At 44.7% G+C, this 26,226-nt stretch overlaps 1 protein-coding gene across 2 annotated transcripts; it reads left to right on the top strand.

The window, feature by feature from the left end:
* The first annotated feature begins 2,455 nt into the window (after positions 1-2,455).
* Positions 2,456-25,986, top strand: LOC120987217. Of its 2 annotated transcripts, none has more exons than XM_040415811.1 (4): positions 2,456-2,591; positions 22,417-23,016; positions 24,512-24,580; positions 25,074-25,986. In XM_040415811.1, exons 2-4 carry the CDS (start codon positions 22,431-22,433, stop codon positions 25,244-25,246), a joined length of 828 nt encoding a protein of 275 aa, XP_040271745.1. In that variant the 5' UTR covers positions 2,456-2,591; positions 22,417-22,430; the 3' UTR covers positions 25,247-25,986. The 2 variants fall into 2 exon arrangements, with proteins under 2 accessions (XP_040271745.1, XP_040271744.1); XM_040415810.1 differs by having other exon boundaries at positions 22,412-23,016.
* Positions 25,987-26,226: the final 240 nt, after the last annotated feature.

Below are 26,226 nucleotides of genomic sequence, written 5' to 3'. Positions count from 1 at the left end.
TCTTACATGTACTGCTCTCTATCACTTCCCCCTCTCTCTTACATGTACTGCTCTCTATCACTTCCCCTCTCTCTTACATGTACTGCTCTCTATCACTTCCCCCCTCTCTCTTACATGTACTGCTCTCTCTCACTTCCCCCCTCTCTTACATGTACTGCTCTCTATCACTTCCCCCCTCTCTCTTACATGTACTGCTCTCTATCACTTCCCCTGTCTCACATGTACTGCTCTCTCTCACTTCCTCCCTCTCTCTTACATGTACCGCTCTCTCTCACTTCTCCCTCTCTCTTACATGTACCGCTCTCTATCACTTCCCCTGTCTCACATGTACTGCTCTCTATCACTTCCCCCTCTCTCTTACATGTACTGCTCTCTCTCACTTCCCCCCTCTCTCTTACATGTACTGCTCTCTATCACTTCCCCCCTCTCTCTTACATGTACCGCTCTCTATCACTTCCCCCTGTCTCACATGTACTGCTCTCTATCACTTCCCCCTCTCTCTTACATGTAATGCTCTCTATCACTTCCCCCCTCTCTCTTAAATGTACTGCTCTCTATAACTTCCCCCCTCTCTCTTACATGTACTGCTCTCTATAACTTCCCCCCTCTCTCTTACATGTACTGCTCTCTCTCACTTCCCCCCTCTCTCTTACATCCCCTGTCTCACATGTACTGCTCTCTATCACTTCCCCTGTCTCACATGTACTGCTCTCTATCACTTCCCCCCTCTCTCTCTTACATGTACTGCTCTCTATCACTTCCCCCCTCTCTCTCTTACATGTACTGCTCTCTATCACTTCCCCCATGTATTACATGTACTGCTCTCTATCACTTCCCCCCTCTCTCTTACATGTACTGCTCTCTATCACTTCCCCCCTCTCTCTTACATGTACTGCTCTCTATCACTTCCCCCTCTCTCTTACATGTACTGCTCTCTATCACTTCCCCCCTCTCTCTTACATGTACCGCTCTCTATCACTTCCCCCCTCTCTCTTACATGTACTGCTCTCTATCACTTCCCCCTCTCTCTTACATGTACTGCTCTCTATCACTTCCCCCTCTCTCTTACATGTACTGCTCTCTATCAATTCCCCCTCTCTCTTACATGTACTGCTCTCTATCACTTTCCCCTCTCTCTTACATGTACTGCTCTCTATCACTTCCCCCTCTCTCTTACATGTACTGCTCTCTATCACTTCCCCCTCTCTCTTACATGTACTGCTCTCTATCACTTCCCCCTCTCTCTTACATGTACTGCTCTCTATCACTTCCCCCTCTCTCTTACATGTACTGCTCTCTATCACTTCCCCCTCTCTCTTACATGTACTGCTCTCTATCACTTCCCCCTCTCTCTTACATGTACTGCTCTCTATCACTTCCCCCTCTCTCTTACATGTACTGCTCTCTATCACTTCCCCCTCTCTCTTACATGTACTGCTCTCTATCACTTCCCCCTCTCTCTTACATGTACTGCTCTCTATCACTTCCCCCTCTCTCTTACATGTACTGCTCTCTATCACTTCCCCCTCTCTCTTACATGTACTGCTCTCTATCACTTCCCCCTCTCTCTTACATGTACTGCTCTCTATCACTTCCCCCTCTCTCTTACATGTACTGCTCTCTATCACTTCCCCCTCTCTCTTACATGTACTGCTCTCTATCACTTCCCCCCTCTCTTACATGTACTGCTCTCTATCACTTCCCCCTCTCTCTTACATGTACTGCTCTCTATCACTTCCCCCTCTCTCTTACATGTACTGCTCTCTATCACTTCCCCCTCTCTCTTACATGTACTGCTCTCTATCACTTCCCCCTCTCTCTTACATGTACTGCTCTCTATCACTTCCCCCTCTCTCTTACATGTACTGCTCTCTATCACTTCCCCCTCTCTCTTACATGTACTGCTCTCTATCACTTCCCCCTCTCTCTTACATGTACTGCTCTCTATCACTTCCCCCTCTCTCTTACATGTACTGCTCTCTATCACTTCCCCCTCTCTCTTACATGTACTGCTCTCTATCACTTCCCCCTCTCTCTTACATGTACTGCTCTCTATCACTTCCCCCTCTCTCTTACATGTACTGCTCTCTATCACTTCCCCCTCTCTCTTACATGTACTGCTCTCTATCACTTCCCCCTCTCTCTTACATGTACTGCTCTCTATCACTTCCCCCTCTCTCTTACATGTACTGCTCTCTATCACTTCCCCCTCTCTCTTACATGTACTGCTCTCTCACTTCCCCCTCTCTCTTACATGTACCGCTCTCTATCACTCCCCCCTCTCTCTTACATGTACCGCTCTCTATAACTTCCCCTGTCTCACATGTACTGCTCCCCGAGGTTCCCCCCACCACACCGGCTGCAGACTTGTCTCCAGCAATAAGCCCCGCCTCTTCCCATCCGATCACGTGACCCCCTTTAACCCCCTCCGGCCTCCAGTATGGTGCCCCGGCCAGTGTGTGACTAGCCTCCTCCTGCCGCTGCTGTGTATTGTAGAGCGGGTGTCAGGCGAGCGATCTGTGCAGTGCAGCAGGACTACAAGTCCCAGCATTCACAGGATTACCAGTGCACCTGAGAGAGGAGGACATCAGGTGAGCTGTGTGCATAGCATGATGTGCTGGATACATGTATGTGCGGGGCTGACACATGACATGCAGAGGTCTGTGCAGCCAGTCCTGCTCATGTGTCACCAGGACAGTCTGTGCATCTCTGATGAATGAGGGGCTCCTGTTTTTAGGCACAGATCAAGAAGTCATGGCTTCTTTCATCATTAAACCTCTGTAGTATGGAGGCCGGTGCAGCATCTGACAGCACCCACAAAGGTAAGTATTCACATGGACACCCGAAATACCGCCATCAGACTGACCCCAAATAGGGAATAAGCGCCTGATTGATGGGGGTCCCCACCGATCACAGGGACCTGTGTTCCCCCCGGGCGGCACTAACGCACCGTTACACTCTATGGGGCTGCCGGAGATAGGCGTGCGCTTGTACTGTATGTTGGGCAGTGCCACAGAGTTGGATGGAGCAGTGGACATACCTGTATGTGCGCCACTCCATTCATACGCTACCCATTCTCGTGACCGTCCAGACCCTTAGTCCCTGGATTAGTTGTTGTAATGGGACAACTCCTCTAAGGTCTCATCCATGGGACCCTATCAATTTAGTGGTCCTCAAACCATGGATGTGGCCTGTGTCCCGTCTGTATTTTCTCATTGATCCATTGACTTCGATGGGCCCTGTTTTACCTACACATACGTGTGCGTTCTGCGTCCGTATGTCCGTTCCTCAAAAGATAGAACATGTCCTATAGTTGTCCGCAAAATGCAGGCCCATTGAAGTCAATGGGTCCACGAAAAAATACAGATGGGACACAGACTGCAAAAGGCATATGGATGTGTGCGTGGGGCCTAATGATGTGTCATCCTGTGTACAAATGTCTTTGGACACTTGAGTACAAGTTATCTCCTGTCCATAGGATCGGTATAGCGATCACCTATGTGCGACTGGCCGCTCCGGTCATTTTAGGGGGGCTGCAGGAGGTACGGGGCCCCCGTTCTTGTGATCAGTGGGGGTTCCAGCAGTAGTACCCCCACCTATCTGATATTTATCACCTATCCTGTGGATAGGGGATAACTTCTACCTACCCCTTAAAGGGGTTTTCCAAGATTGTAACACTGATGACCTATCTTCTGGATAGGTCATCAGTATCAGATGGGTGGGGGTCCGACACCCGGAGCACCCACTGATCCGCTGTTTGAGAAGGCACCACAGTAGCGTCACCGTCTTCTCGCAGCTTTCCCTGGGCAAATGACCTAGTGCAGGGATGGCCTGAGGCTCTCCAGCTGTTGCAAAACTACAACTCCCAGCATGCCCAGACTTCCTACAGCAGGGCATGGTGGGAGTTGTAGTTTTACAACAGCTGGAGAGCCGCAGGTAAGCCATGCCTGACCTAGTGAATGGGGCTGGGCGCAATACCAAGCACAGCCGCTATACAATGGGTGGCGCTGTGCTTGCTAAGCTGTGAGAAGGTGCCTTGTCAAACAGCTGATCGGCGGGGGTCCCGGGTGTCGGACCCCACCGATCAGATACTGATGACCTATCCAGAGGATAAGTCACCAGTATTAAAATGTCGGAAAACCCTTTTAAGCTTTCCTCTGTCATTCATATGTAAACCTGCTGGCTTAGTTACCCATAGCAACCAATCAGATTCCTCCTTTCATTTTCCAAAGGAGCTGTCCAAAATGAAAGGAGGATTGGTTGCTATGGGCAGCTAAGCCAGTTCTACTTTACCCCAGTTTGATAAATGACCATATGTGTTTTGCGGATCCCATTGTAACAATGCCTGTTCTTGTCTGCGAACTAGACAAGAATAGGACACGTGAAACGGACACTCACAGATTGGTGTCCGCATTTTTTGCGGCCCCATTGGAATGAATGCATCCACATCCAATCCGCAAAAAAATGCGGATTGGATGTGGACCGAATCTACGGTCGCGTGAATGTGGCCTTACTGGAAGTGCTCCATGGTCTGGAGACTTATTGGCAGTGTTCCTAGGGAATACAATATGCAAAGAGGTACCTCCCAAGGAAAGAGAACCATCTCACCAGCGGCACCTTGTGGAAGTGGCTCCCTATGAGTTCAGGTCCGACTTTTCAACAAGCCTTGGGATTTGACAAGGGAGCATAGCCAGGCCAGATATCCATCTGTACACACCTGTTTCTGGTGCTAGCCCCACATCAGAACGGAGTAGGATTCTGGCTGGGTGCACTTCCAGTAGGTGGCGCTGCTGAGATGGTTCTCTTTCTACGTAGATAAAAGGTATTTCTACGTAGGTAGAAAGTATTTAATATCACGTAGAACTGCTAGCACGGTCCCACGCTATTTTTACTATTCACTGCCAGAAAGCATATTGTGAAAATGCTAAGGAATGGAAACTAAGTATATTAACCTCTTGACGACCTGCAGTGATCAGGCGAATACAAGAGGTGTGCGAACCCGAGCAGAACAGGAGCCTGGCTATAAGTGCCGGCATTGGTGAAAACTCTGATGCCAGCAGTTTGACCCCTTAGATGCGGCGGTCAATGCTGACCGCCACATCTAAGCTGTTTACAGAGGGAGAGAGCTCCCTCTAACTTAATCAGCTCCAGCAATGCAGTCATGGGTTGCTGTGTCAGCTACAGAAGCCTGTGCGGTCCAGCCCCAGGGTCCCATAGATCGTGTCAGTGTAAGGCTCCATTCACACGTCCGCAAATGGGTCCGCATCCGTTCCGCAATTCCTTCTCTATGGGGACGGAATGGATGCGGACAGCACACAGTGTGCTATCCGCATTTGCGTAGTGCGGCCCCCGATTTTCCGGTCCGCAGCTCCGCAAAAGATAGAACATGTCTTAATCTTGTCCGCAGCTGCGGACAAGAATAGGCATTTCTATAGGGGTGCCGGGCGGGTGTGTCCCGGATCCGCAATTTCCGGGACCGCAACACACCACGGACGTGTGAATGGAGCCTATGGGCTCATGCACACGACCGTATTTTCTTTCCGTGTCCGTTCCGTTTTGCGTACCGTATGTGGAACCATTCATTTTAATGGGTCCACAAAAAACAGAAGTTACTCCATGTCCATTCCATTTCCATATGTCCGTAGGACTGTTCTATTAGGGGCCAGCTGTTCTGTTCCGCAAAATGCGGAATGCACACGGACGTCATCCATAATTTTTGCGGATCCTTTTTTTTGCGGACCACAAAATACATTCGGTTGTGTGCATGAACCCTAAGGCTACATGCACACGACCGTTGTTTTGGTCCGCATCCAAGCTGCAGTTTTTGTGGCTCGAATGAGGACCCATTCACTTCAATGGGGCCGCAAAAGATGCGGACAGCACTCCGTGTGCTGTCCGTATCCGTTGCTCCATTCCGTGGTTCGCAAAAAAATATATAACCTGTCCTATTCTTGTCCGTTTTGCGGACAAGAATAAGCAGTTATATCAATGGCTGTCCGTGCCGTTCCACAAATGGCGGAATGCACGCGGACACGATCCGTGTTTTGCGGATCTGCAAAACACACAACGGCCGTGTGCATGCGGCCTAAAACTGAAACTTACAGTGCATTACAATACAGCATTGTAAAAGTGATCAGATCCTCAAAAGTTGAAGCCCCCTAGGGGGAGAAAAAAAAAAGGGGTTTTATAATAAAACAAAAAATTTCCAAGTTTAAAAAAAAAATAACTTTCCTTCCTACAAGCCTTTTACTACTGCACAAAATGGGAAAAAAAATAAAAAATGACATATTGGGTATAGCCGCGTCTGTAGTGACCTCCTACATAAAAATATTACATGATCTAGCAATGTACAAAAAAAATAAAATAAGACAAGAGAATAGCCATTTTTTCAGTCACCTTGTTGCCCAAAAAACAACAGCAAGCAAAAAATCTTATGTGGTGCGCCCATACAGCAGAATACGAGCACATACTGGGCGTTGCCATATTCAGAAAATGGGTAACAAATTTTATTTTCACAGCCAAGTGTTCTAAATTCTGTAAACCGCCTGTGGGGTCGAAGTGCTCTCTACACCCTTCAAGGAATTTTTATGGGGTGTAGTTTCCAAAATGGTGACAATTCTTGTGGGTTTCTACTGTAGGAGTACCTCCCAGGATCTCTTCAAATGTGACATGGCACCCAAAAACCATTTCAGTGAAATCTACCCTCCAAAATCCATATGTCCCTTCTTTGGGGCAAAAGGAACATTTTATTAGAAGAAATGTAATCTTTCATTTTCACTGCCAAGTGTTTCTAAATTCTATGAAACACCTGTCGGGTCAAAGCTCTCATTGCCCCCTTGATAAAATCCTTAAAGGGACTCTGTCACCACTTTCTAACCCCCCCTTTTCAAAGTATTGTTATCTGCATGGCGCCCCTGTGATTATAAATGTGTTGTTAGAAGTTAAATTCGCCGTCTCCTTTTGATAAAAAGAGCTTTTATCTAACCTGTCAATCTTCTTGATAAGGTGCCCAGGGCGTTTCTTTTCGTCTCAATCTGCCGCCCGCCGCCGCCACCGTTGGTGCCCAGCTCCTCCCCTCATGCTTTCAGCGCCGCCTGAATGTAATCAAATACGCCTCCGGCTCTCTCTGTGCCCCCTCCTCCTTTTCAAAGATCCCGCGCGTGCGCACAGGGCTGTGCCTGATGCGCCCGTGCGGACATTTACAATCAGCCTCATTGAGCGAAGTGCGCATGCGCGCACTTCGCTCAACCTCCTCATCAGACGAGCACTGCAGCCCTCCTCCTTGAAAAGGAGGAGGGGGCACAGAGAGAGCCGGAGGCGTATTTGATTACATTCAGGCGGCGCTGAAAGCATGAGGGGAGGAGCTGGGCACCAACGGTGGCGGCGGCGGGCGGCAGATTGAGACGAAAAGAAACGCCCTGGGCACCTTATCAAGAAGATTGACAGGTTAGATAAAAGCTCTTTTTATCAAAAGGAGACGGCGAATTTAACTTCTAACAACACATTTATAATCACAGGGGCGCCATGCAGATAACAATACTTTGAAAAGGGGGGGTTAGAAAGTGGTGACAGAGTCCCTTTAAGGGATGCAGATTCCAAAATGGGGTCATCTTTTGGTTATTTACACTGTAGGTGTACCTTAGGGGCTCTTCAACTGCGACATAGCACCCAAAAACCATATGTTGCTCTTTCCCTTCTGCGCCCTGCTGTGTGCCCATACAGCAGTTTATGACCACATATGGGATGTCTCTGTAAACTGCAGAATCGGGGTAATAAACATTCCTCTAGCCACAGCTCTAATTCTCATTGTAGACAATCAGACAATGGGGGCATATCCTAGCGAAACGAAGTTTCTGAAATCAGTTTGGAATAATTTGAGGGGTGTACTTTCTAAAATAGGGTCATTTTCAGGTGGTTTCCATTATGTAAGCCTCTCAAAGTCACTTAAATGTTGGTTTGGGAAGTTTTCTTGAAAATTTGAAAAATTGCTTGTAAAATTCTCAGCCTTCTAACGTCCTAATAAATAAAATGACCTTTACAAAATGATACCAACATAAAGTAGACACATGGGGAATGTTATTTGTTAACTGTTTTGTAAGGTATCGCTCTCTGTCTTAAAAATTCTGTTTTAGAAAATTTCTAATTTTTCCAAATTTTTGTAAATTTTGACCCAAATTTACCACTAACATGAAGTACAATGTTTCACAGAAAAGCAAATCTCAGAATTGCTTAACCACCTCCGGACCGCCTAACGCAGATTCGCGTTCCGGAGGTGGCAGCCCTGCGCTCAGCGACGCATATACGCGTCATCTCGCGTGAGCCGGGATTTCCTGTGAACGCGCGCACACAGGCGCGCGCGCTCACAGGAACGGAAGGTAAGAGAGTTGATCTCCAGCCTGCCAGCGGCGATCGTTCGCTGGCAGGCTGGAGATGTGTTTTTTTTTAACCCCTAACAGGTATATTAGACGCTGTTTTGATAACAGCGTCTAATATACCTGCTACCTGGTCCTCTGGTGGTCCCCTTTGCTTGGATCGACCACCAGAGGAGACAGGTAGCTCAGTAAAGTAGCACCAAGCACCACTACACTACACTACACCCCCCCCGTCACTTATTAGCCCCTGATCACCCCATATAGACTCCCTGATCACCCCCCTGTCATTGATCACCCCCCTGTCATTGATCACCCCCCCTGTAAAGCTCCATTCAGATGTCCGCATGATTTTTACGGATCCACTGATAGATGGATCGGATCCGCAAAACGCATACGGACATCTGAATGGAGCCTTACAGGGGCGTGATCAATGACTGTGGTGATCACCCCATATAGACTCCCTGATCACCCCCCCCTGTCATTGATCACCCCCCCCTGTCATTGATCACCCCCCTGTCATTGATCACCCCCCCTGTCAGGCTGCATTCAGATGTCCGTATGATTTTTACGGATCCACGGATACATGGATCGGATCCGCAAAACACATACGGACATCTGAATGGAGCCTTATAGGGGGGTGATCAATGACAGGGGGGTGATCACCCCATATAGACTCCCTGATCACCCCCCTGTCATTGATCACCCCTCTGTCATTGATCACCCCCCTGTAAGGCTCCATTCAGACATTTTTTTGGCCCAAGTTAGCGGAAATTATTATTTTTTTCTTACAAAGTCTCATATTCCACTAACTTGTGTCAAAAAATAAAATCTCACATGAACTCACCATACCCCTCACGGAATCCAAATGCGTAAAAATTTTTAGACATTTATATTCCAGACTTCTTCTCACGCTTTAGGGCCCCTAGAATGCCAGGGCAGTATAAATACCCCACATGTGACCCCATTTCGGAAAGAAGACACCCCAAGGTATTCCGTGAGGGGCATATTGAGTCCATGAAAGATTGAAATTTTTGTCCCAAATTAGCGGAAAGGGAGACTTTGTGAGAAAAAAATAAATAAAATCAATTTCCGCTAACTTGTGCCAAAAAAAAAAAATTTCTATGAACTCGCCATGCCCCTCATTGAATACCTTGGGGTGTCTTCTTTCCAAAATGGGGTCACATGTGGGGTATTTATACTGCCCTGGCATTCTAGGGGCCCTAAAGCGTGAGAAGAAGTCTGGGATCCAAATGTCTAAAAATGCCCTCATAAAAGGAATGTGGGCCCCTTTGCGCATCTAGGCTGCAAAAAAGTGTCACACATCTGGTATCGCCGTACTCAGGAGAAGTTAGGGAATGTGTTTTGGGGTGTCATTTTACATATACCCATGCTGGGTGAGAGAAATATCTTGGCAAAAGACAACTTTTCCCATTTTTTTTATACAAAGTTGGCATTTGACCAAGATATTTATCTCACCCAGCATGGGTATATGTAAAATGACACCCCAAAACACATTGCCCAACTTCTCCTGAATACGGCGATACCAGATGTGTGACATTTTTTTGCAGCCTAGGTGGGCAAAGGGGCCCACATTCCAAAGAGCACCTTTCGGATTTCACAGGTCATTTACCTACTTACAACACATTAGGGCCCCTGGAAAATGCCAGGGCAGTATAACTACCCCACAAGTGACCCCATTTTGGAAAGAAGACACCCCAAGGTACTCCGTGAGGGGCATGGCAAGTTCCTTGAATTTTTTATTTTTTGTCACAAGTTAGTGGAAAATGATGATTTTTATATTTTTTTTTTTCCTTACAAAGTCTCATATTCCACTAACTTGTGACAAAAAATAAAAACTTCCATGAACTCACTATGCCCATCAGCGAATACCTTGGGGGGAGACTTTGTGAGAAAAAAATAAATAAAATCAATTTCCGCTAACTTGTGGCAAAAAAAAAAAATTTCTATGAACTCGCCATGCCCCTCATTGAATACCTTGGGGTGTCTTCTTTCCAAAATGGGGTCACTTGTGGGGTAGTTATACTGCCCTGGCATTCTAGGGGCCCAAATGTGTGGTAAGGAGTTTGAAATCAAATTCTGTAAAAAATGACCAGTGAAATCCGAAAGGTGCTCTTTGGAATATGGGCCCCTTTGCCCACCTAGGCTGCAAAAAAGTGTCACACATCTGGTATCTCCGTATTCAGGAGAAGTTGGGGAATGTGTTTTGGGGTGTCATTTTACATATACCCATGCTGGGTGAGAGAAATATCTTGGCAAAAGACAACTTTTCCCATTTTTTTATACAAAGTTGGCATTTGACCAAGATATTTCTCTCACCCAGCATGGGTATATGTAAAAAGACACCCCAAAACACATTCCCCAACTTCTCCTGAGTACGGGGATACCAGATGTGTGACACTTTTTTGCAGCCTAGGTGGGCAAAGGGGCCCATATTCCAAAGAGCACCTTTCGGATTTCACTGGTCATTTTTTACAGAATTTGATTTCAAACTCCTTACCACACATTTGGGCCCCTAGAATGCCAGGGCAGTATAACTACCCCACAAGTGACCCCATTTTGGAAAGAAGACACCCCAAGGTATTCGCTGATGGGCATAGTGAGTTCATGGAAGTTTTTATTTTTTGTCACAAGTTAGTGGAATATGAGACTTTGTATGAAAAAAATAAATAAAAAAAATCATCATTTTCCATTAACTTGTGACAAAAAATAAAAAGTTCTATGAACTCACTATGCCCATCAGTGAATACCTTAGGGTGTCTACTTTCCGAAATGGGGTCATATGTGGGGTGTTTGTACTGTCTGGCCATTGTAGAACCTCAGGAAACATGACAGGTGCTCAGAAAGTCAGAGCTGCTTCAAAAAGCGGAAATTCACATTTTTGTACCATAGTTTGTAAACGCTATAACTTTTACCCAAACCATTTTTTTTTCCCCAAACATTTTTTTTTTTATCAAAGACATGTAGAACAATAAATTTAGAGCAAAATTTATATATGGATGTCGTTTTTTTTGCAAAATTTTACAACTGAAAGTGAAAAATGTCATTTTTTTTGCAAAAAAATCGTTAAATTTCGATTAATAACAAAAAAAGTAAAAATGTCAGCAGCAATGAAATACCACCAAATGAAAGCTCTATTAGTGAGAAGAAAAGGAGGTAAAATTCATTTGGGTGGTAAGTTGCATGACCGAGCAATAAACGGTGAAAGTAGTGTAGGTCAGAAGTGTAAAAAGTGGCCTGGTCTTTCAGGGTGTTTAAGCACTGGGGGCTGAGGTGGTTAAATAAGTACATGACTCAAAAAAGAGAATTAGATCGCACATCCTCAAGCTTAGCTTTGATGTAGAACTGCTTCTCAGCAAAATTAACATCGCTTCTCTGCGCAATATTTAGTGTACGGCCCCCTATACTGCATGCTATATAAGAGGCATTGGTGTACTTTTTGATCAAAAGGCATAAGCCTACTCACCATGCCAAGGTTGCCTCTCGGAGTGGGACCTACTCTAAATTTGGCACGGCACTGCCTGGCTACCGCCGGCGCCACAGCTCCGCATCAGCAGGCGGCGGGATCCAGCCGCCAAGTAGTGGGCTTATGCCTTTTGATCAAAAAGTACACTAATGCCTTTTATATAGCATGCAGTATAGGGGGCCGTACGCTAATTTTTGCGCTGAGAAGCAGTTATGGATCAAAGCTAAGCTTGTGGATGTGCGATCTAATTCTCTGTTTTGAATCATGTGTGATTATTCTGTCCAGGATCAGCACTCCTCCCAATCGTTACAGGTTCTTTTAATTAGCAGTAGCCTGAATATAAGGGCTCGTTCACACAAAGGTTTTTTTGGGTTCCCTATACGGGCTGTTTTTTGCGTTCCGTATACGGAAACATTTATTTCAATGGTTCCACCAAAAAAACAGAATGTACTCCGTATTTATTCCGTTTCCGTTGAAAGATAGAACATGTCCTATTATTGCCCGCAAATCACGTTCCGTGGCTCCATTCAAGTCAATGCGTCCGCAAAAAAACGAAACACATACGCAAATGCAACCATATGTCTTCCATAACCTTTCTGTTTTTGAGGAACCATCTATTGAAAATTTTATGCCCAGCCCAATTTTTTCTATGTAATTACTGTATACTGTATATGCCATACGGAGAAACGGAAACACAACGGAAACAAAAATAGGAACAACGGATCCATGAAAAATGGGCTGCAAAACACTGAAAAAGACATACGGTCGTATGAACAAGCCCTAAGTGTGAAGTGACCCACCAGCCATCAGTGTGAGGCCTAGTTCACACGAACAGTTTTTTTGCGAGTGTACGGGCCGTTTTTTTGTGTTCCGTATATGGTCCGTATACGGAACCATTCATTTCAATGGTTCCGCAAAAAAAAAACGGAATGTGTTCCGTATGCATTCCATTTCCGTTTTTCCGTTCCGTTAAAAGATAGAACATGTCCTATATTTGTCCGCAAATCACGTTCCGTGGCTCCATTAAAGTCAATGGGTCTGCAAAAAAAACGGAACACATACGGAAATGCATCCGTATGTCTTCCGTTTCCGTTCCGTTTTTGCTGAACCATCTATTGAAAATGTTATGCCCAGCCCAATTTTTTCTATGTAATTACTGTATACTGTATATGCCATACGGAAAAACGGAACGTAAAAACGGAAACACAACGGAAACAAAAAACGGAACAACGGATCCGTGAAAAACGGAGCGCAAAAAACTATAAAAGCCATACGGTCGTGTGAACTAGGCCTGAGTCTCTGAGAGCAGGTAACAATGTGAGCTTTGACAACTGTTCACACGGTGCGGTGCTGGGTGGCGGCGGGTTGGTGGGACCCGGTGCTAGGGTGGCATTGCCAGGCAGCAGGGGTGCAGTTTGGCGGCTGGATCTTTTCTCTCTTGATAAGTAAAAGTGTTCCAAAGTTATTACTAGGGATCGACCGATTATCGGTTTCGCCGATATTATCGGCCGATATTGAGGATTTTGACCGTTATCGGTATCGGCATCTATTTTGCCGATATACCGATAACGTATTGGGAACACAGAACGCGCTGCTCTCAGCGCTCTCTGTGTTCCCTCAGCAGCACAGGGGAGAAGGAAGCAGTGTCTCCTCCCCCTGTGATGCTGCTGCCGCTGCCTCCAATGAGAGGAGGGAGGACAAGAGGAGGGGCGGGGCTGTGGCCACTGCGCCACCAATGAAGATAAGTCTCTCATTCATATACAGGAGGCGGAGCTGGCTGCAGAATCACATAGCCGGCTCCCGACCTCTATGAGCAATAGCTGCGGTCCGCGGTAGTTAACCCCTTAGGTGCCACGGATCGCAGCTACCGCTCATAGAGGTCGGGAGCCGGCTATGGGATTCTGCAGCCAGCTCCCGCCTCCTGTATATGAATGATCGAGAGACTTATCTTCATTGGTGGCGCAGTGCGCCCCCCCCCCCCCATCCCAACCCCGGCCAATAGTAAAAACATTGGTGGCGCAGTGCGCCCCCCCCCCCCACCCAGTATTACTCATTGGTGGCAGTGGCCACAGGATCCCCTCTCCCCTGCTCCTCCGATCGGAGCCCCAGCTGTGTAAGCCTGGGGCTCCGATCGGTTACCATGGCAGCCAGGACGCTATTGAAGCCCTGGCTGCCATGATAAGCTCCATGCTGCTGTGTGCACAGAGCACAGAGCAGCAGGGACAGTGTGAGCTCCTATTCACCCTGATAGATCTCTATCAGGGTGAATAGGACAAGGGTTCTAGTCCCTAAGGGGGCTAAAAGTTAGTAAAAAAAAAAAAAAAAAAATATTAAGTATAAATGAAAAAGATTTATAAAAAAAATACACATTAACAATAAACAAAAAAAATACACATTAACAATAAACATATTAATTTTCAGCAGATTTGTGTAGAAATTTTTTTTTTCTCAAAAATGAAAATTCCCAGAATATCGGTATAAATTATCGGCTATCGGCCTGAAAGTTCACAAATTATCGGTATCGGTATCGGCCCTAAAAAATCAATATCGGTCGATCCCTAGTTATTACCACATAAAATGACACATGTCAGATTTGCAAAATTGGGCTGGGTCCTGAAGGAGTAAAGGAGGTCCTGCACACTCGCCTGTAATTTCTAACGGCGGCCTTGTTCTGCATCGTAATACATATGTCATGACACTGAATGGCCACAATGAATCCATTACACGTTTTGCATGCACGTGATATAAAACTGAATGTGGTACCCAGACTTCTAATCTTAGGTGTTCACCACACGCATTGAACCCGCGCGGGAAAACTCGCTGTGTGAAAGGGGCCTTATTGTCTTTTTCTCCCCTTTTTCCATTAAAGAAGCACTCTCACAAAATGTTATTCTCTGTCCTGTGAGAAAGGTACATAGAGAAACGGACTTCCTGTCCACACATAAGATGCTGTGTTATTTGGAGAGTCAGAGTGCTGGTCACATGACACAGCTGAGGATCAGAAGGGAGGTTATAACTCACAAATACGGTCACTGGTAAGAAGATTACCTTCACTACAATTTACATCATTTATCTTTCTAACTGGTCAGAGAATAAAACATTTCGTGGGAGTGCTTCCTTCAAGGCCCACTCTGCCGATGAACGGAGCACATCATCCTGGGACTTGTGCTTCTCTAACTCAGCAGGCATGATGACGTCATTTTATCACGGTCAGAGAGCACCTGCCAGGGAATGGTGGAGCGGGGAGCTGCCGGTTCCCTGCTTCACCACAGTGTTCAACTGTATCTACTGCTCGGGATGCACATACAGCTGGATGCGGGACATGCAGGGGTCTGGACAGCAGGCATCAGAAGTCCGGATTTGGACCGTGGTCAACCTGTTGACTACCCCTGCTCTGCACGATAAATGCCATTTGCTAAAGTGAGACAACCCCTTAAGGCCTCATGCACACGACCGTATGTATCTTGCGGTCCACAAAAAACGGATCCGCAAAAAATACGGATGACATCCGTCTGCATTCCGTATTTTACGGAAATGCTGGCCCCTAATAGAACAGTCCTATGTTCTTTTTTTTTTTACGGAACGGAAATACGGAAAAGGAATGCACACGGAGTAACTGGTTTTTTTTGGGCGGACCTGTTGAAATGAATGCTTCTCTATACAGTCCGCAAAAAAAAAAACGGAACGGACACGGAAAGAAAATAAGTTCGTGGGCATGAGCCCTTTAAAAAAGGAACTTAGTCGGGTCCATAAATATTGGGACATCGACACAATTCTAAAATTTTTGGCTCTATACACCACCACAATGGATTTGAAATGAAAGGAACAGTTTGCATATGTGCCTCCCACTTGTTAAGGGACCAAAAGTAATGGGACAATTGGCTTCTCAGTTGTTCCATGGCCAGGTGTGTGTTATTCCCTCATTATCCCAATTACAATGAGCAGATAAAAGGTCCAGAGTTCCTTTCAAGTGTGCTATTTGTATTTGGAATCTGTTGCTGTCAACTCTCAAGATGAGATCCAAAGAGCTGTCACGATCAGTGAAGCAAGCCATCATTAGGCTGAAAAAACAAAACAAATCCATCAGAGAGATAGAAAAAACATTAGGCGTGGCCAAAACAACTGTTTGGAACATTCTTCAAAAGAAGGAACGCATCGGTGAGCTCAGCAACACCAAAAGACCCAGAAGACCACGGAAAACAACTGTGGTAGATGACCGAAGAATTCTTTCCCTGGTGAAGAAAACACCCTTCACAACAGTTGGCCAGATCAAGAACACTCTCCAGGAGGTAGGTGTATGTGTGTCAAAGTCAACAATCAAGAGAAAACTTCACCAGAGTGAATACAGAGGGTTCACCACAAGATGTAAACCATTGGTGAGCCTCAAAATCAGGAAGGCCAGATTAGAGTTTGCCAAACGACATCTAAAAAAGCCTTCACAGTTCTGGAACAACATCCTATGGACAGATGAGACCAAGATCAACTTGTACCAGAGTAATGGGAAGAGAAGAGTATGGAGAAGGAAAGGAACTGCTCATGATCCTAAGCATACCACCTCATCAGTGAAGTATGGTGGGGGTAGTGTCATGGCGTGGGCATGTATGGCTGCCAATGGAACTGGTTCTCTTGTAGTTATTGATGATGTGACTGCTGACAAAAGCAGCAGGATGAATTCTGAAGTGTTTCAGGAAATTTTATCTGCTCATATTCAGCCAAATGCTTCAGAACTCATTGGACGGCGCTTCACAGTGCAGATGGACAATGACCCAAAGCATACTGCAAAAGCAACCAAAGAGTTTTTTAAGGGAAAGAAGTGGAATGTTATGCAATGGCCAAGTCAATCACCGGACCTGAATCCGATTAAACATGCATTTCACTTGCTGAAGACAAAACTGAAGGGAAAATGCCCCAAGAACAAGCAGGAACTGAAGACAGTTGCAGTAGAGGCCTGGCAGAGCATCACCAGGGATGAAACCCAGCGTCTGGTGATGTCTATGCGTTCCAGACTTCAGGCTGTAATTGACTGCAAAGGATTTGCAACCAAGTATTAAAAAGTGAAAGTTTGATTTATGATTATTATTCTGTCCCAATACTTTTGGTCCCTTAACAAGTGGGAGGCACATATGCAAACGGATGTAATTCCTACATCGTTCACCTGATTTGGATGTAAATACCCTCAAATTAAAGCTGACAGTCTGCAGGTAAAGCACATCTTGTTCGTTTCATTTCAGATCCATTGTGATGGTGTATGGAGCCAAAAATGTTAGAATTGTGTCGGTGTCCCAATATTTATGGACCTGACTGTATATATTTATATCAACATTAGGTAAGTATATGTAATAATAGTGACCTGAGTTGAGGCAGGTGCAGTATTTCCCCCCAAATTTTATTTTTTAAATAACAGTGCTTACCTAATGTTGATATAAATATATACAGTCATTTTTATTTTTAAGATAGAGAGAAGGAAAAAAAAGCCCTTACCTGTGCCGGGAGCCGGTCTGAAATGAAATGCAGTCACCGGGAGCAGGCAGTTCCGAGAACAGCCCGATGAAGGACCCCGGCGGCTGTTCTCGGAACTGCCTGCTCCCGGTGACCGCATTTCATTTCAGACCGGCACAGGTAAGGGTTCACCTGTGCATCGCCGGACGGGTGAGTCTACCTTACTAAAGATGGCAGCCCGCATGTGTTCGCTGGCGAACACTGCAAACTGGCCATCACTGGTTATGAGTAAGAACTGCTAAGTTGGAAACATGTTAACCGGGCGGTGGAGGGAGCTGATGTCTGTATAGCTGTATTTTAACCGAAGACGAATAAAGATAACGGCAACATATTAACCCTGTATATGCTGGAACTGCATTTCTGTGTTTGCACCAAGGACTTGTCCGGTCTGTTCTGTTTATTAACATGAGCCCTTAGGCCTCATGCACGAACGTATTTTGTGTCCGTTCCGTTTTTTGTTTTTTTTTGCGGATAGGATGCAGACCCATTTCAATGGGTCAGCAAAAAATGCGGACAGCACACCGCGTGCTGTCCGTATCAGTATGTCTGTTTCTTAGCCCCGCAAAAAAATAGAACATGTCCTATTTTTGCAGACAAGGATAAGCATTGTTACAATGGATCCGCAAAAAAAACAGATGCCATACGGACGTCATCCATTTTTTTTGCGGACCGCAAAACACATACGGTCGTGTGCATGAAGCCTTAAGGACATGAGGTGGAAACGGATAGAGAAGACCAGTGATTTCTGCAGAACCAGCACTGATAAAAGATAAGTGATACCGCCGGTAATAGCTCATCACCGCCCAATACCAATACTCCGTTTAGATCTGAAAACTGGATGTATTTCTGGAGTGTAATAATATTACAGGCTATAGCTACTAGAGAGGGGTCGTTGATCCAGGGAGTTATTCTGATTGCCTGATTGGAGTCGGGAAGGAATTATTTTTTCTCCCCTAAAGTGAGGAAAATTAGCTTCTACCTCATGAGGTTTTTTTTTTTTTTTTTTTTGCCTTCCTCTGGATCAACTTGCAGGATAACAGGCTAAACTGGATGGATGAACGGACGTCCCGGGTGTCCGACTCCCACCAATCAGATACTGATAACCTATCCTGAGGATAGGTAATCAATAAGGATGAGGAAATCGACTTCGGATGAAACATCCGAAGTTGATTCGCATAAAACTTCGTTAGAATACAGTACAGAGCGGGAGCTCCGTATAGTATTAGAATGTATTGGCTCCGATGAGACAAAGTTATTACTTCGGGTAATAACTGCAAAAATGTATTTCTACTGTGAAAAAACCTTTTACCGAACTCGAGTGCAGTTCAAAGGTACCACTTGGAACCGAACCCGAGTTCGGTAAAAGTTTTTTTACAGTAGAAAATAATTTTTGAAGTTATTACCCGAAGTCTCGCGAGACTTTGCGAAGTAATAACTTTGGCCCATGGGAGCCAATACATTCTAATACCGTACGGAGCTCCCGCCCCATACAATATTCTAACAAAGTTATATGCGAATTGACTTAGGATGTTTCATCCGAAGTCTATTCGCTCATCCCTAGTCATCAATAAGAAAATCTTGGAAAACCTCTTTAAGTTACTATGTTACCAGAAGACGATTCTCTTTCAGGTCTTTTGACAGCAAAAGTTCAGGTTCATGAATCTGTTAGTTAAGTTTTGAAATCTATTGGTAAGAATCAGTGAAAAATGTAGCAGTGGCTGCTGTGTGCCGCTGTTCCCCTGCTTACCGCCGCGGTCCCGGGAGCCGCGTTCAGGGGTGATCTGCTGCCAGTGCTTCTTATTCACCGCTGCAGTTTTCGGCTCTGTCTGTGTAGGTACTGTTTTTCTGGGATCCGCTCCACAGTTTCCTCTCAGCCCTGGCCACGGCATGCTTGTTGCTTGTTTCCTGCAGCACTTCCTTATGGGCCGGCGCGTGTCACTCCCTGTGCTTTATGGGTTAGGTCATGTGACCTCGCTGACCAATCCTAGCCCTCCTGCACATATATAAGTGGCTCAGCCCCCTTCCCAGATGCCTCAGTGTTAAGGTCCTTGTGTCCTGCTAAGGGTCCTAATATCCACTTGTGTTCCTGACTCATACTCATATTCCTGGACTCTGCTACCTGTTTGATCCCTTCCTGCTTTCCTTGACTCTCCTGTTGCCGAACCAGATTGCCTGACCTGTGCCGCCTGCCCTGACCTATTGCCTGTCTGACTTCGCCTCTGCCTCATCCTTCGGTCCTTAACTGTTGCTCCTGGTTACGACTCAGCCTGCTGACAACACCTGTATCTCTGGTACCTTTGTCAGGTACCTCCTGGTCCGCCTGGACCAGCTGCCTTGTGTGCCTATCCTCCTCAAGAGGTAGTGACCTGGTGTTCCCCTTGGGAAAGTCTACCCCCACCATCAGGGGTACTGTGAAGATCGAGGGGTTCACTTAGACAACGCCCTTAGAGGAGGTAGGACACTTGGCACAGTGGGTTCACACCCGCTGGTTCGTGACTCAAATTTTTTTTATATTTTATTAGTGAGGATTTATTTTATTTTATTTCATGTCTCTTACAATCCACACTAGCTACATACATTTTTAAAGGGAACCCGTCATCAACGTTATGCTGATCTCACTGAGGGTAGCATAAAATAGTGACAGACATGCTGATTTCAGCGATGTGTCACTCATGAGCTAAAAGTAAGTGGTTGCTGAGAACCAGCATCATAATCATTGCAGCACAGGCCTGGAAAAGAGTCAAATCTACCTGAGAAGAGTCAAATCTACCTGAGAAGAGTCAAATCTACCTGAGAAGAGTCAAATCTACCTGAGAAGAGTCAAATCTACCTGAGAAGAGTCCTGGTTATTCATAATCTCCTGCTCTCTCAACCATCTGCTGATGATTGGCAGTTCTCTCCTAGAGATAAAGGGAGAAAACTAGGTAGAAAACTGTCAATCATCAGCAGATGGGCAGGGAGAGCAGGAATTCATGAATAACCAGGACTCTTCTCAGGTGGCCGTGACTCTTTTCCAGGCCCAGTCTGCAATGATTGTGATGTTGGTTCTCAGCAACCACTTACTTTTAACTTTTAAATGACGGACCGCTGAAATCAACTCACCTGTCTCTACTTTATACTGCCGTTAGTATGGGCAGCGTAAAGCTGATGACAGGTTCCCTTTAAAGTATACATATTGGATTTGCTTGGTACATATTTGTAATGTAAGTCTCAAAATTGTTAAGAGTTCTCCAGTCGAGATTAGATAGATAGAGTGGACCCTTGCATTTTTTCACATTTTGTTATGTTGAGGCCTTGTGCTAAAATAAAATTAAAAAAATAATCAAGTTTTCCCCTTATTCTGCACTCAATACCCCATAATGAGAAAGTGAAACTGAGTTTTAGAAATGTTTGCAAATTTATTAAACAGGAAAAACAAAAATGTTGCATGGGCATAATTATTCAGACCCTTTTCTATGACACTTGAAATTTAGCTCTTGGGGCCTCTCATTTTTCTTGATCATCTTTGAGATGTTTCTACACCTTGATTGGAGTCACCTGTTGTAAATTCAGTTGATTGGACATGACTTAGAATGACAGCACCGGTCTATATAAGGTCTCACAGCTATAAGACATGTGGAGAAAAGAACCTGTAGAGCTCAGAGACAGGAATTGTGTGGAGGCACCGATCTGAAGAAGCGTAATTCTTAAATTGTTTGGAACAACCAGGACTCTTCCTAGAGCTGGCCACCCCACCGAACTTAGTAATTGGGTGGGGGGGGGGGGGGGGGCTTTGTTAAGAAAGGTGACCAAGAACCAAATGGTCATTCTGGCTGAACCCCAAAGATCCTGTGTGCAAATGGAAGAAACTTCCAGAAAGCCAACCATCACTGCAGCACTCCACCAATCTGGGTTTTATGGCAGAACGGCCAGAAAGAAGTCTCTCCTTCGTAAAAGACATATGAAAGTTTGAAAGATAATCACCTTAAAGGACTCTCAGACTGTCAGAAAAAATATTCTCTTGACTGATTGAACTTTTTGGTTACAAATCTAAGCGTCATGTCTGGAGGAAACAAGGCACTGCTCATCACCTGCCCAATACCATTTCTACAGAGAAGAATGGTGATGCCAGCATCATGCTGTGAGATAGTTTTTCAGTGCCTGGAGCAAAGTACAGAGATACTTTTTAATGAAAACTTCATCCAGAGTGCTCTGGACCTTAGACTGAGCCGAAGGTTCACCTTCCAACAAGACAATGACCCTAAGCACACAGCCAAGACAACACAGGAGTGACTTGGGGACAACTCTCTGAATGTCTTTGAGTGACCCAGCTAGAGCCCTGGCTTGAACCCAATCGAACATCTCTCTAGAGACCTGAAAATGTCCATCAACTGTCCCCATCCAACCTGACAGAGCTTGGGAGGATCTGCAAAGAAAAATGGCAGAAAATCCCCAAATCCAGGTGTGCAAACCTTGTGGCGTCATCCCCAAGAGGACTGGAGGCTGTAATCACTGCCAAAGGGGCTTCACCTAAGTCCTGAGTAAAGTGTCTGAATACTTATGTCAATGCAAGATTTTAGATTCTTTGTTTTTAATAAATTAGCAAAGATTTTGAACCTTCTGTTTTGACTGTCAATATGGGATACTGAATGCAGAATGATGGGGAAAACTATATTTTTTAAACAGCTGTTTGCAGAGGGTGCTGGGTGTGGTCCCCCCATCGAACCTGAGGATAGGCCATCAGTATCCTTCTTCTGGAAAATTCCTGTAAAGAATTTGCTGCAGAAATTTGAGGCTGACCCTCAAATTTCTGCTGAAGATTTGCCTTTACGCATGCCATGGGTATGGATTTAACAAGGCTAATCCACATGGTTTCCACTTAATATCCACACAGAAACTTTTTGTGATCTGCATCAAATAAATTTTAAGATTTCCTATTGGGAGGTAGATTGTGAGCGTACACCCTAAAATTGCCATGGTAAATCCGCTGTGTGAACATACTATAATGATTTGTGCAGCACAAACTCTTCAAAGTGAATTCAGCTGGATATCAACTATGTGTTTTCTTTTTATCCAGGACAGCATTTAGAGGAATCATGCCTAGCTGTTTGGTGAACCAGTGCCTTAGCAAAACTGGAAAAAAGGGCCAGAATGGGCAAGTCATTTTGCACCCCTTTCCTAAGGATATCTCAAGGATAAAAGTATGGCTTCAACAGACCGGTCAGATCTTCAAAGATGTTAATGCTTTGGCCCAGAAGTTATTGGAGGGAAACAAACAGAACAAGTATCGCCTGTGCTCGTGCCACTTTGCTCCAGATTCCTATATCATCAACTTTCATGGAAGATCTTTGAGAGTTAATGCTGTACCTTCCATTTTTCCAATGGTCAAAGAAGGAGAATGTATTGTCAAAGAAAATTTGAAGAAAGACCGTGTGAGAAAAAAGAAGAGACGCTTTGATATAGCCACTGACTGCCTCCAACAACCTCTCATACAACCTCCAGCCACCTTCGTTGATGGAAGAATAAAAGTCGAAGAAGAAATGCTTCAGGATTTGGAACTGACAAGAATTGGATTTTGTAGCATCGGAACGCAAACAGACTCTACGTTGTCAAATTCATTTTTTATTTTCAAAGGAAACCAAGCAATTGGATGTGATGTTCTGGAGAGATCGTTCATGCCTGGTAAGTACCTACAAATTCAATTCTTATCTAGTCTCATGGGGGCAACACTATCTATCTAATCTATCTGCAGCCCAAAAACTTTTTTTTAAAAGGGTTAGCACACCTATCACCAATTGTGGATGAAGCCATCCCTGAGCTGAGCAACATTGAAAGCACTTTAGGGGTAGACAGAAAGGAGAGCAGTGAGTCAAATATTACGGTAGTTTCACAACTCTCTAGGGGAAGCTTCTCGGACCTGAGGTTAGCAAACCTCCGCCTGTAACAGAAGGAAGGAGCTCGAGACAGAGAACTTCTAGTCATTTGAATGCTGTTTGTATAGTCTTTCATTAGAAGTAAATTATAAATCTGTTGTATTAACGTTAAAAGGAATATTTCCATCTTCGAATGTTATTGTCACTTCACTAGGATATGCCTGAACATCATGATCAGTGAGGATCCAACTCCTCGGATCTTCGATGATACAAATAATGAAGGAACTGAGGTCATATAGACCTTTCCACTGCACATTGGCATCCATGTCCACTTACTGTGCTGGGGACTGTGATACAGCTCTTATAGGGTTTAGCCGAGATTTTAATATTGATGGTATATCCTCAGGATAGGTCATCAATATCTGATTGGTGGGGGACTGACTCCTGGTGACCCTGCTGATCAGCTGTTTGAAGAGCCCTCGGTGCTCTGGTGCACACTGCAGCCTCTTCACAGGTTACAAAGCTTAGTGCTGTACATTGTATAGCGGCTGTGCTTGATATTGCAGCTCAGGCCCGTTCACTTGAATGGGACTGAGCTGCTACTAGGCCATGTGACTGATGAACATGAGGACACCGGCTTAGGAGGAGACCACAGGGCTCACTGGAGCACTGCAGCTTCTTCAAACAGCTGATCGGCCAAGGTGACTGGAGTTGGACCCCCACTGATAAGATACTGATGACCTATACTGAAGATAGGCCATCAATATCAAAATCCCGGACAACCCCTTTAAGTAATGCTGCGGCCATTTATTTTCTGTGGACTGGTGGTGGTCAGACTCCCACTGATCAAGACAGTATGGCATATCAAATCGATATGCTACCACCTCTCCTTATGGAGAGGCATTTTAAATGTTTAGCTCATGTCATCACTGACCTTATGTAATCATTTCTGACCTTTGAGACTACCACTAATCACTTATATAAAGGGGAAGTTGCTCCTTTTGCTTGATCCTTGCTTGGTACCTTGTCTGACAAGGTGCTTTTCTGAGATTGATATCTTCTACTGAATGGGGCATGTATTGTACTCCCTGCAAATTGGCAAGAGAAAATCCATAGGGTCAACTGTCCTTGACCAGTCAACATTGCCCCATTCTTCTACTGATCAAGGACAATCCCAGTAGTTGTACCCCTGCTGATCACAAATCCCATATTACCCGTCATCTTTGCCATACATACGTTTCCATCCTCATGATAGGCTGAATTCTAACTATTGACATAACATGATGGACAATTCACTTCCATAGGTTTTGTCTATGAAAAACCTGAAATCATCTCCAGAATTCAAAAAGGTCGAGACCTTTATCATACAGCAGGTAAGTGTGGACCTAAAAGAAATATGTCATCTTTGTCTTCGTAATTCCTTGATCTCTTGGGTTTTGTGTCTTTGTACCATGCTGTCATCATCATTCCAGTTTCTTCTCCACCTTGCAATTTTCAAATTTGTCTTGATTTTTAACGGGAATCTGTCAGCTTATGTTTGCATATAAATATAAGCAGAAGGCTTTTTAGGGCTTGACAAGACAATACAAAACAGTACATTTGACTTTGAAATCCATGGTTGCATTTAGCATAAAAATTACTTTTTAAATATGCAAATTAGATGTTGGTGCAACAATGGTTTGTTACTCTTCTCACTAAGCCCCTGCACTTTACTCATAGTCCTACCTTGCGTACAGCTCCATCTTTGGATAATATATCCTTCAAACTATTCTACCTGAAAATCCCACCCTGTTTTTTCAGTCTTTTACCGATCATGGCCTACATACAACAATAGTCACATTTTAGTCTTCCATTTTTCTATTGCAGATGTGCAACCTATCAAAGTAAAAGAAGAACCTTTTGACTATACAGAGACTGGTGTGTCCACTAGATATTGGAAAGTGGAAAGTTCTGTAAGCGGCAAACAGGAACTTCTCTTACAAGTGCAGATGTGCAATGAAGCTGGGCAGCCGGACTATCATTCAGAAGACTCTACATGACAAGACTTGGGAGACCTAAGTTGCTATCAGATCTTTAGTTCAGGCACTTGGTGGCCAGTCTAAAGGAAAGACGTGGATTGGGTCAGGTGCCACTAAATGATCGCGGAGTGTAAATCCCACCTGAGAAACACCACACATGTACAGACTGTGGAGCATGTTTTAAGACTTGTTCCTATGTATTAGTCGAGAGGCCATATTTCTGTGGTAAATGTGGAAAAGGTTTCATTGATAGCTCCCAGCTTGGTGTACATAGAAGGACCCACACCAGTGAGACGCCACATGTGACTGTGGATCACCTCAGATTCACACTGGACAGCGGCCCTATGTTTGCATTTAATGTGACCAAAGCTTCACAAAAAGGTCTGGTCTGCTAAATCAAAAAAATGCCTTCAGCCAGTGACGAAAATCATTTATGGACAAGTCCACTTATTTATACACTAACAACCGCACATACAGAGGTGACCCAATTCTTGTAGGAACTGCAGCAAGACACAGCTCCATGCTAGTGAAGCACGTCTGTATTCACACAGGTGAAAATTCTTTTGCATGCGGAAATTGTGGCAAAAGCATTTTGGCTCTTGTGAATCATGAAAGAACTTACACTGGACAAAAGCTGAAAAGCCGTTTTGACTGTGGAAAGTGCAGTACTCAAGTGTCAGACCATACACACATGGAAACTGTGGAAAGAGTTTCACCTACAGCACCATGCTGGTTTACCGTGAAAAGATATATATATATATATATATAATATATATATATATATATATATATATATATATATATATATATATATATATATATATATATTAAAAAAATAAAATAAAATAAGAAACCACTGGCAGCACCACCCTGAGAAGTATGGAAAAATAGACGGGTGCAATGTCCAAGTACGGTAAAAGGTGCTTACCCACTTATAGAAGACAAAAATCGGACTGCACTCCAAGCGTATCTTCAAAAAATGTGTTTTATTCACCCATTAG

The sequence above is a fragment of the Bufo bufo genome, chromosome 1 (assembly GCF_905171765.1).
Source record: "Bufo bufo chromosome 1, aBufBuf1.1, whole genome shotgun sequence".
Taxonomy (NCBI): domain Eukaryota; kingdom Metazoa; phylum Chordata; class Amphibia; order Anura; family Bufonidae; genus Bufo; species Bufo bufo.
The sequence above is the reverse complement of the archived record's forward strand: the minus strand, read 5'-3'. Positions and strand labels throughout refer to the sequence as shown.